Source organism: Brassica oleracea, chromosome C2 (assembly GCF_000695525.1).
Source record: "Brassica oleracea var. oleracea cultivar TO1000 chromosome C2, BOL, whole genome shotgun sequence".
NCBI classification, from domain to species: domain Eukaryota; kingdom Viridiplantae; phylum Streptophyta; class Magnoliopsida; order Brassicales; family Brassicaceae; genus Brassica; species Brassica oleracea.
Window position 1 is genome coordinate 26,335,584 of NC_027749.1, and position 12,574 is coordinate 26,348,157.

The 12,574-nt window shown below is 38.7% G+C and overlaps 1 protein-coding gene across 1 annotated transcript; it reads right to left on the reverse strand.

Annotated features, from left to right (window-relative positions):
* Positions 1-116: 116 nt before the first annotated feature.
* Positions 117-7,803, reverse strand: LOC106326944 (histone acetyltransferase HAC1-like). Its single transcript, XM_013764915.1, has 17 exons — positions 7,557-7,803; positions 7,159-7,453; positions 6,940-7,054; positions 6,577-6,841; positions 6,069-6,497; positions 5,813-5,955; positions 4,098-5,699; positions 3,707-4,003; positions 3,223-3,630; positions 2,931-3,131; positions 2,688-2,830; positions 2,283-2,595; positions 2,066-2,205; positions 1,612-1,690; positions 1,132-1,524; positions 819-1,036; positions 117-703 (listed from the first exon to the last, which is right to left on the reverse strand). Exons 2-17 carry the CDS (start codon positions 7,299-7,301, stop codon positions 589-591), a joined length of 5,004 nt encoding a protein of 1,667 aa, XP_013620369.1. The 5' UTR covers positions 7,302-7,453; positions 7,557-7,803; the 3' UTR covers positions 117-588.
* Between the last annotated feature and the right edge of the window lie 4,771 nt (positions 7,804-12,574).

Here is a 12,574-nt window from a genome sequence, read left to right on the forward strand (position 1 = left end):
AAATAGTAATTAACCATAAGACTAATTCAAGAACTAAATAACTACGATTGCAACTTGCAAGTGTGATTACAGTTTCCTCAAAACAGAAAAGACAAAAAAAAAAGTGGAAGAGAATCAAAAGACAAACACTCTCTCTATCTTACTTTTCTTGCAAGAAACAAGTTAACGTAACTGTATATGTTACACGTACACTATTGCCATTCCCAAATCAGAAATGGCAATTTTACAAAAATACAATATCAATTACTATTAAATAGAAACAAGTGAGGGAAGTGTGTGCGCGTGTGTATAGTATATAATCATAAGATCACCCAACCAAACCAAATCAAATCTACTGACCTTGAAGAAGACTTGACTTGCTCTTCTTCTGCTTCTTCTGAAAATCAAGTCTCGCTCTGGGCACATGTTAAATACGAACCTAAGCTAAATGCATCATTAGTCTCTAACTGCCTTGTCTTCATCTTCTTCTTCATCTTCAATAGGATAACGATCAAGTTGTTGGAGCTCTCAGTGAAAGTGGCTACATATCTTGTTACCTTTTGAGAGAAAGGAACTTTGATTTGATCTTTCCAAATGTACAAGTTTTGATTACCCTGATCCTCCAGCGACTTCCGCAGCTCTCTGTCTCATCATTTCCATCACAGCTGCTCTTCGCCTTGAATCTGATTGCTGCTGTAATCTTCTCAGATGCTCCTTCAGGTCACTGAATGAAAGAGAGAGAGAGAGAGAGAGAGAGAGAGAGAGAACATCATCAACACAAAATTCAAATGAATCAAAGTGGTTTGATGTATTTCATGGATCATCATAAAGTCGTTTACCTGCAACGAGGTACATGGCATTGAGATTCCTTGCAGGCCCGAGCGTGGAGTTGCAGAAGATACCACATTTTCTTGCATAGCACACAACCTCCTGAAGCACGCACTTTGCACTGTATACCATGTCGGAATAGTCCCTTCACTTTCCTGCAATTTGGATATTGACAATTTGCAGAACGACATTGTGATGCATGTACCAGAAGCTCCAGCATTTTCCTAAGCTGCAAATTCAAAAAAAAAAGAAGAGAACATAAAATAAAAAATGTAACCAAGAGGGAAGCAGCACCAGCTTTGAAAAGTAACGGTAGATTAATACCTGCAAGACACGCAACTGCCTTGCTTCTTTGTTCTGAGCATTTTGATCAGCTAGGGATGGATGATTAGTCAACTTGTGAGGATGATTAACTCCACCATCTCTACTGTAACAGGAGTTGCACACATCGTAGTCTGGACATACTTCACAGCGCCAGCCTTGACCAGTTTCAATGTCGAGGTGACACGCATTGCAGGTCGTGACAAACGCAGGAGCAGTTGGGTTATGCAGATGATAAAGGACCATCATTGACGAATGTTTTGCCCGCCTCAACGTGTCGTACTGATAATGGTTCCCTTGACAAAGACTCAGAAACGCTTGCCTTGTGTCGAAAAACTCGCTTTCTAGTATCTCATCTTTGTCCCTTGTATCTGCAGGAATATCTGTAATCTCAACCTGCAAATACAATCCCACCAAGATTCATGAAACTGATCACAGACAAAAGGTTAAGGACGCTATCCTCAATAAGCAAATGTAACTCACAGGGTACAACGCATGCTTATCCCTAAAATTAGCAGGATGCCTTTCCCTGTCTTCACGCCGCTGTTCAGCTTCATAGCACCTGAAAGGGAGTCAGTAAGATTCTTATGTGCAATCATGGTTCTAAAAATCGTTCTAGGCAGTAACTTAATCCTACCCGAAACAATTTTTTTTTTAAATCCAATTTATATGACTCAACTCGGTTTAAACTGTTCTGATCGGTTAAATAAGTCTAAACCTAATAATAAACTAAGCAATAATGTTAGTACTCTAATTTCTTTTGTTTTCTATATCTAATCTGATAATTCATTATTCATCAAAATAATTTTCTAGGCCTAGTTGATAATCCTCTACAAAGCGCCTAGTTAAGGCCTAGCAATTTCTTAACATTGTGTGCAATTCAACAACAAAAAAAGTATAAAAGTAAAGAGCAGAAGAGAAAGGGAATAGTTCTTACTTATCACAAATCTGAAAGTATTTGCACTGACTGCAGAGCCAACGATTTCCAGATACCATCAACATACAGCAATGTGTGCAAGAAGGTTGCAGGTGGACCATGATAAAGTCCTCCTTCATAGGGTGAATGGTCTCACCAAGCTGGGAATAAAGGTGAATATAATATTAACAAAACAAATAACAAAAAGATAGTAAAACGCATAGAAAGTAAAGATTACTTTATGCATTAGCAGCAGATCCTTGGATGCATTCCCAGATAAATCAGTCTGCCCAGAAGCTTTTAGAGCCCTTTTTGTAATTGTTTTCTTTAGCATTCCCTTCTTATTCCCCTTTCTGCCATCTTCTTCTTGACTCATTTGGTATATAAGATCCTCTGCTGCACCTGGCCAGTAGTCACCATCGAAATACGGGAGCCTAGCTGCAGTAACCTTAGCTCTACATTCACCAGTTTGCATAAAGAAATGGTCGTATAGATTTATAGTTTCTGCAACAATGCCCTCCTTTGAAGCTTTTTTCAACATTGCTAAGTACCTGCAATGAACAACATGAGCGTTTGGATTATGTAAATGACTTTTTTTCATAGAAAAACTTATGTTTATTCCAAAAAAGGTAACCGAACTAACCACTCTCGTAGTTTATCAGATTTTGGCGTCTTCTGGATTTCTGGATGACAGTATAAGATATAGTCCTCGCCCTTGAGCGGCGGACAAGCCCATATGTAGCAGCTCGTGAAACCACGCAACTTGCAGTATTCTAGGTAACCGATCTAAACACATGATCAAATCATACCCTTAATACTCCATAGAGTTCAAAAAAAGAACACAGATATTGGCTAATGACTAATGTTTAAGAAGACCAGGATTTACCAGGATTTCGTGGTAAACGAAAGTGCGCAGGGCCTCTCCGTAATAAGATCTAACCTCCGGTCTAAAGTACTTTACAGAATCCAAATAAGAGAGATAAACTCGGCGTTGATTAGGAAATGCGCATTCAGAACCAAACTCTTGGACGTACATCCCAAATAAGCAAACTTCTACACCTTCAATCTTTTGGAACAACAGAACCACCTGGCAAAACAAAATGGTGTGTGGAGAATGGGTGAAGGATACTTCAAGAAAGAAATGCATAAATTCACAATGAGCCTTGATCATTCTTTACCTTGGACTTGTATGCAAACTCTGTTGGGTAACTATCTTCCCGAAAAATTTCAAGAAACCGAGGTTTGACTTCCAGCTTCTTGTCAACCGATGAAACAACTCTAATCACAAGGGACTCGGCAGTAGGCACCTCATCAAAACTTTTTCCTTGAGCCCTGGCTCTCTCTGTTCTTTCCTGCTTCAGCTTCTTAAGCAGCCGCTGCTCAATATGGTCACTGAGAATTGTTCTCGGAAGGTCTTTAGCTCCAAGAACAGCACTCTGAGGCAAAGGCTTCCTCTTACTTTGTTCCACTTCTGCTATATAGCAATAAGGGCAGGTATACTCAGCTTGCCCTCCGTCATTCCTTCTCCCATTAAACAAAGCACAGATCTGATGCTGCCATGCCTCACATTTATCACATTGGACCCACTGCAAAGGTAGAAACAGATCACAGAATGTACTGAAAATCAGGAGACAAACACAAAAAGAGTGGATAGTCGTTTACCCATTCTTCAGTCTCTTCATCATTTTTCTTTTTCTCGAGTCTTGCCTTAGGTATAGGCGTCCCCTCAGCGAGTATAGTGTCCCCACGGGATTCATTATAACATGGAATACAAAAGTAGTGACGAGTGTCACCAGCTCCTACGGTGTAATACATAGCATTTCTCTTGATGCGGGCACCACAAGGGGTACAATATATAGGTGGTGGCTCAAAGGTAAGCTTCTCCACTGCACATAGTTGACATGAGTTCTCACTCATTGAATGCTCCATAGCCTGATTCTTTTCTGCTTTGGCTTTACTCTGCAAGCACATAAAGAACAGATTCATCATTAATCAAGTATCTTTTTAAGATAGATATGGACAAAAGTGCTAAACGGAATAGCTAAATCCAAACCTGGCCAACCCACTGACGGAGACCACGGATATGTTCTCTCACTTGCTCAGGGGTGAACAATTCAGTTAATGAAACACCCTTTATCTCTGCTTTTCCAGATTTTGGTGGAGGTTTAGACTCTACTAGACTTTCTTCCTTCAGTGACTCCGATACTTTCTCCATTTTGCACTTCTCTTGCCGAGGTGAGGCATCGGGCAAATCTTGTTTAACAGGTTCAATTACTGGTCTTTGCTTGGGAATATTTTCAGCAATTCCACTTTTTCTCTCTTTAAAACCGGGTCGTGCCTGTACAGAACCTTCACAAACCTCAGCTTTCACTTCAAAATACTTTGAAGATGCACGTACATCACTGTGCCTGTGATCTTTCCTTTCAGCATGCTGAGATGATGATTGTGCTTCTGTTACGGAGATAACAGAGCTTTTACAACTTTCCGTCTCAACTTCGACGGGTTGAGAAGACTGCTCCACCTTCAACCGTTTCAAAGAAGGTTGCAAATTATTTGAAACATCAGCACTAGGCGAAGCACAAGAGAGTGCTCCAGCAGAGGTCTGTACTGCATCGTTGGATATTCCACCTCCATTTACTGACTTCGCAGCACCGCTTTCGGTTTTTAAACGAGCTAGGGACCGAGCATTTGCCTGTTGCTGTAAGAAGGCCTTCACAGGAATACACACAGGGCAGTTGGATTCCTTACAACTTCGATGGTGATTAATCAGTGTCTTCGTGGGGCGGCAGCGAGGATATGAACACTGAGTTGCAGCACAACTGTCCATGTGCTTCCAGAGCTTCTGAACCGTAACGCAATTCCGCTCGGGACACTTCACTTCAGGGGCTTTGCAGTAGCGAGCATGGCGTAGGAACAGGAGCCATTTCTGTTGGTTTCTAAATCTCGGATCTTGGTTTTCGTTTCCATATCTACAAGTGGTACCAACAGGATTCTGAGGAGTGGGAGATTCTGATGTAGTTGAGATGTGACTTTGACCTATAATAGACCCTCCAGACGTATTATTGGGCTGAGCTTCATCCGTTCTTGACATTCTTTGACGGAAATCATCTTGAATGTGCCGTTCGTTCGACATACTATTAGACATTTGAGTTTGTTCTTGTGACTGAGATTGCCAGTGACCTTGCAGACCAGATTCTGATTTCACTCCAACAGGAAGGTTGTTAAAACTGTTAATAGAGTCGGAAGCCATACCCTGCGGGTGCAATATCTGCTGTATCTGTTGGCTATTTTGGGGAACTGATGTGCAAATATCACTCTGACTTGTGGCAGGGAGAATCTGAGAACCTGCATGACGGTCATCTGCGTTGTTCTGGTATTGATTTTGAAACTGAGAAAGCTGGAACTGCTCATGAGTTTGGGAGTGGATAGAATTGCTAGGGTTCTCAACTCCAGGTTCATGTTTAACGTGTGTAACCATGTCAGAGGCCACATGGTTTTGCCCAAAAGCATCTTGACTCATAAATCTCTGCTGCTGCTGGCTCTGCTGCTGCTTCAATTGCCGTTGCTGTAGAAACTGCTGCTGATGTTGTTGAATTTGATTAGGTTGTTGCTGAAACCGATTAGGCTGTTGCTGAAACTGCTGCTGTTGATGTGACTGCAAAAGTTTACAGAAATAAATTAGAATCCAAGATTTTCAGACTGACAAAGTGACTAAAGTTTCATTAGTGCACTTTTTGCAAATGAATGTGAACTCTGATCAGTCCTTACCAGAGAAGAGCTATTTCCAGACATAGACTGAAAACTTGCCGTATTGGTATTCTGAGTATCTGTCAACGTCCCAACAGATGTTGCAGCACCATACAAATTTCCAGAATGAAAAGGGTCAACGTTATTTGTGCCATATCCTTCACCTTAAAGAGTAAATAACATAAAATTAAGTTTTCTGATGGACACACACCCAAAAGGAGTTACAGTGCATATGAAACTAGACAAGCAGAAAAAGGGAGAGGGAATAAATATTTACCCTGCATTCCTGAACGCTGAAGGGTATCAACACTTTTTGCATTCATCCCAACACCACCGTTTATGGAGCTGTTAGACACATTAGACATTTTTTGCTGCATACCAGGTCTAAGACCAACACTCATTTGACTCCCAAGATTATGCAAGATACGACTATTTTGGCCACCGATATCCTGCCTCGGTTGTTGTTGCTGCTGCTGATGAGGCTGAGGAACCATCATGGGAGCAGCAGAAAATCCAACACTATTGTTGGAATTGGAAGCTTCAACATTCAAGTAAGACTGGCTATTGCTATTAATACTGTTGTTGACAAATCCAGGGGTAGGCATCATCTGGCCAGTATTTCTTTGTGAGCTCATTGATGCAATGTTCCCTACAGAACCAAGACCAAAGTTACTCGATGAATGCTGGTATCCATTAGACATGTTACCTGCAACACAACAAGTAAAGGTGTTCAGAGTAACTATGAAAACATTACGGATATCTTATATAAGTTGTCATGAAAGAACCTCCGAGCATGCCACCAGGATTTAGCATGTTTGCAGTGTTCATAGCCGTAGTTGTGATGTTATTACTTCCATCCATTGCAGCATCAACAGAGGACGTCATCATCATATTTGGATTCCCACCACTATGTTGTAACCCTGGAGTGGGTATCATTGTTCCAGCCGAAGAAGGATTAGCATGTCGCTGCTGATTGTAGTTATTCATATGTCTGCCTTTGATTAGACTTGCCAGCCGAGATTCAAGGGTCGACTGATTCAAGTAATCTTCCTGTAGAAAGTGGCACACATAAGGAAAAAACAAAAGGTGTTAAAATACTATTTTTAGCGTGTTATTCTCTGAAGCACATGGATCTTTTTAAAAATTACCTTTGAGTTAGCAATTTTAAACAGCCCCTCCTCTAAGCGTCTAGCAACATCCATATACTTTGCCTTTGATGCATCGTCAGCTGGCGATGGTTGTTTTTGCTGTAAGATGCTGAAACTGGAAGAAGAAAAAACATAGCCAAATAGGAAGAAATCAATAAGACAAAGACTGGAATCCAAAAAGAAACTTTAAAAGTGAATTAAACACATGTGCAAGCTTACATCTTGATTCGCATGCCTTGCCGAAGTCTCAAGAGGTCATTGTCATTACGTGAAGGTCCTAAACCAGGAGCACCACCACCATTCTGCTGAGACATGTTCCCTTGGTTCGAAACCTGTCCTGACGAGTGCGCCTGAACATTCATTGGTTTAACTTTTTAAGTCTTCTTCGCCTTGTTCTAGTTCTTCTCGTAACTAACACTAACAACCACCGCATAACTCTCCACCTCTCCTCCACAAATCACAGCATCCAAACTTCATCTCCTGAATCAGCTCTTCAGAAAAGTACGAACTGAAACTGATTCAATTTGATCTCAAAAGTATCAGCAAGCAATTAAACCCCAAACTAATCGAGTAAATGTCGAAATTGAACTAAAAGCTCTAAAACTGCAAACCCTAACCTTTGAATTGATACACAAAAGGATCAATCCTTCGCAAGTAAGAGCAGAATCCAACACCGATCGCTTGCTACTAGGATTACGATGATGCGACACGTGGAACTCAACCAAACCGAGGATCAAGCTGTGCACGAATGGAAAAAGAATTGAAGACAGTTGTTCACGAATCGGAGGATTTTTCTGGGTTCAGAGTTCGTCGAATTAGGGATTTTTTTTTTTTTGTAGGACTAGCTTCCATTTGGGGATTTTGATTTTTTTTCTTACTAAAATAGTAACAAAAAGTAGACACATTTAAATATTAATTTTGATGTCTGAATGCGATAATTGGCGCAGCAAAAAGGCGCAAAAAATGAAAAACTCGCGCCGCAAAATGTTTTATCGGGGAGATCAGGATCAACTAACTACCAATATGTATGTTCCTGTCCGTCCGATCAAAACTTTTCTTAATTTGCAACTTCACACTTGTAATAATTATATCTTTGAACAAAACATCCTAATTCTTCCAATCCTGAAAAATAAACACTTAAACCAGAATTTATGAACCGATTACACTGTACATATCACTGTTCGAAAAAATTTCAAACCATTAAAAACTAAATGTTTTATAGAAGACTATCAACTAGACCAATTATTCAAAATTTAAGTTGAACTTAAATTTAAATGAACCATTGATTTATTTTATACTCCATATGTTTACGAAAGATTAATGTCGTAAGATTTTCACACTTATTAAAAAAAAAACATATTAGATTTTAGTTAGCAATGTATTATTTTCATAACATACCAGATCTTTGTGCAGTTGTCTCTTCCATTCCTCATTCCTTCAACAGCTCAACTAGTTTCATAGAAATAGACAATAGCTATTCCAGAATGAGGGGGAGGGAAAACAGTGAAAGACAATATCTTGGCTTGTAAACTCCAATCAGCATTAATGTAGTGCGCAGTCAAGTAGAGATAACCTTCAATGGTATTATCCCTCCAAAGATTTGTTGTCAAACAAACCCTAAGATTTTCCTAAGTTTTTGTTTTTCATTCTCATAAATTTTCAACACAGCAGAACTGTTGTGTTTCTACTCCAATACTGAATAGTAGAATTAGCATAAGAAAAAATCAATCTAATCCTCTTATACTCTACAAACTTATATGGAAAATCATGTTCTATAATGGTCATTGCTATCATCTCACCAAACATCATCATATCAACCTTTCGAGAAGTTCTAAATGTTCCAGCAGATTTTCGACAAACCTTCATGTGACAAATCAAACTTGAGGTTCTATTTCGACTAAGATTTAAGCAGTAAATCTTTTTACAAAGGTTGCATCTGATATTGGTTTTACCATCAGGTAGTTTTCCTCCAATTATAATTAACTTTTTCCAGCACCTAGAGACTCTACGGCTAGACTAAACTCGTTTTGGCTGTGTACCTTTGTTAGTCTCTGAAATTTCTATAATTCATGATCCTCTATATCTTCATCCATCACATCATTTTGACCATCATCATTCAAATCCATAACTTCCATTTTTTGAAACAACAAAATATTTAAATGAGAAAGAAGCAGTCATCATGGTATATAAACAAGTTTTGACCAGCACTAGGTTCATATCAAAGATAAATATTACCTCAAGTTTGAAGATCAAACCGAGGCATGTAGCAAGTGAAGGAAATCTGTAAAGGATATATACAAGATATATCCATGAAAACAAGATTCATCATACAAACAATAGAAACAAGATATGTGTGTCATTAACATACGTGTGTCATTTGTCACTTTCTTTATATAATGATGCTTTTAAAACTATGTAAAACAAGCACTACAAGATTAAAGAAACATAAACACACAAAACCCACAATACATAACGAGACTGACTTAAGTTAAGAGATAAACAACTATAGTATGAAAATTTTTAAGCACTACAAGATTAATGAAATTGAAACATGACAAACACAAAGAACCCTTATGTTTATAAGATAGACATATACACTAATAGACTACTCAGTATATAAGAGCAAACTTCTTTAATCAGAGAGACCTCATGAGTTATGACTACTCAGTTTCATTGTTTCATTGCTTCACTCACGACCATCAATAATCTTAAGCCATGGAAATGAGATTCATCATCATCAATAATCAAACACAGAATCCTAACCTTACTACGAAGAAAGATGAAACCCAAAAACATGAACACACAAAACCCACAACACAGAACGAGGTGGATGACGAGTTAAACCCACATAACCCGAGATCGAAGTTAAAACTCGAGAATCATACCTGAAATCGTGATGAGAAGAAGAAGTCAGACGTAGAGAAATGGAGACAGAGCTAAACCTCCTTACAAATAGATGACGCCTTTACTAGGAACAAAAACCTTCAATCAAAAACGAGAATCAGTTTAAAGGGTTTCGGTAAACCTTCAATCAAAAACAAAGGAATGGTTTGAAACTTACCTTGATTCATCTATCTAAGGAGAAGACGTAAGGAAAGACTCGTGGGTAAGAAAATCTAGGAATGAAGAAGAGAAATCTTGGAGGGAAGAAGAGAATCGCAGAAGAGAATAAGAGAATTGCAGAAGAGAAGATCAGGACTATTTTTTTCTCAAATTGTCTAAATCCTAGTAATGATTAGGGCCAACCTAACATCCATTTGGTGTGGACCAGTTAGCCCATGAGTAAAGTTGGTCTTTAACCCAATTATACCATAAGTTATTTGGGTATGACCATCACCAACCCATGTTTGTTTGGAATGGTTTAACCCATGGTTGACCCAACCAATTGTCAGTTCTAGCGATAGACGAGGAAGAGAAAAACTGAAATCTTCAGAACAAAGAGCCCTCAAAATAAAATTCAATTTCACCCCAAATTTGAGATATTATTACAATTTTGTCTTGAAGTTAAGATTCAATGTAGTCCAAGGCACAGTGGCCATTTTTTTTTTTGAACCGGTGATAGAATCGGTTTATGATTTAAACCGAATTCTTCCCTTTCAACGGATACAAACAGAAAATAACTACCGAGTTACAGAAAATACACTTCTACGAGGAGTCTTTACAAAGAAAGATTGTTAAATAGACTAGTGAACAATGATTGTTAGTCTTCTACATGAAGACTTTGTATGTTCACATTCATCATAATAATAGAGAAATTGTTGTAAAACGAAGGTTTTAGGTCTGAATATTTGTGTTTTATTAATGAATAAGAGATCCATTTATATAAGGGTTACATGAGAGATAAATGGAAATATATAAATGGAAAGATTACAAATCATAAACATAGATGAAATAGAAAAACTAGAAGAATGGAAAGTCTATAGCCGACTTTCCATCTCTCTCCATGCCGCGGCCATCTCTCTCTCTAGGGTTTGGGTCGATTATGGACATCCACAAATTGATTTATAACACTCCCCCTTGGATGCCATAACCATTCATGGATTGTAATACGCTTAATGTTGTCTCACTAAAACCTTATCAGGAAAACCTAGTGGGACAAAACCATGATGAAGGAAAAATAGTACAACACGTACTACTCCCCCTGATGTAAGCCTCAGTGGAAGTTCTTCAGCCTACGCATCTGATGCGTGAGCTTCCTGAACGTGCAGGTAGAAAGTAAACGAATTGGCCAAGTTTATTACTGAACCATAACTGGATTACTTTGACATCTCCGGTCTTTTCTTATGTCTTATGACATCGTGTGCGCATGGTCAATAAGTGAATCTTTGCTGTCGGCTACTCTTAATTTGGTCGGTCAGACTTACCATGCTGAGCATGGTGCCATGAACTTGTAATCTCAAGTCATAAGTCTATGTCCTGGTGCATCTTTTCTACACAGATGTATATCAACCACACTCTAATATGATCGATTCATATTGAGTTATAGATCTCGCTTATACATGTTTATAACTTGTCTCATGAGTGTCTAGGATCAAGATGTGATCAATGATTATTGCTGTAATGAGTTTTACGATCTCATTGAACTAAGGCTCTGCAGCCAAATACACTCATGGACCTCACACATGACCATCGACTCTTCTTGCCTTTGGCAATGCTACATTCATTAGTCTTTGCAGTCCTATCTTAATATATGATGGCGTCCCATGACCTTTCTTGCCGTGGACCATATCACGCATATTAGGTCATGGACCTCGGCCACATGTGTTTATGGACTACAACATGATGGCTGATCTTTCTTTTCACTAGCCATGATCAAAGAAGAAGGGCCGGACGCCTCTAGCTGGACACCCACACAGATTTAATATATAATCTGTATCAATCAACTAACCTTTCTTTAGGCTGGTTTAATATAAGTAAACACAAGGAATTCAAATCTCTTTTATAAGTATATGGACTGAATTGGATTGTTCTTATACAATTCCTTTACATAATATATGCAGCTGCTTTGTTTCAGTCCATGAACAGCTTAGGAACAATGTTGTTCTTTATCCAGTGATCCATATGCTGCTTACTACATCAGTGTATGTCAATCTAATTTCTTTTCTTATGACCAGACCTTTTGTCAATTTTGAAAATCTGTAGCAGCATCCACCACATAGGAGTTTATCTCCTTATAATTTGTTCATTTGGTCTCTGTGAGTATCCTTGTGTAACAAGCTATGATAGAATGTTGTTAGTAGAAAAACATGAACACCTTTATAACATGAACACCTTTACACCTCGTGATCATGTACCATCTCTCACGGATTTTTTTCCCTCACAAGACCCATCTATTTCACTGGTTTATCAGATGGTGTTTCTGTATTTGTGTATGGCCAATACGCCTATCTCTTCTTCAGATACCTTGAACCCCACGTTTATCTTTCAATCTAATCTTTAATCTTTATGAGTACTCTTTCATGGGTTCATGATTCTCGTTTATATCTTTAAACTCAAGTGCTACTACTTTATGTATCCTTATACAAATATAACTCTCATGTGTCGACACTTATATATATGTGTGGTTCCATTGTGTTCCAGACATGATCTAATCGATTTGTGATTACATTATCCAGTAGTAGCTTGGCGTCCCAAG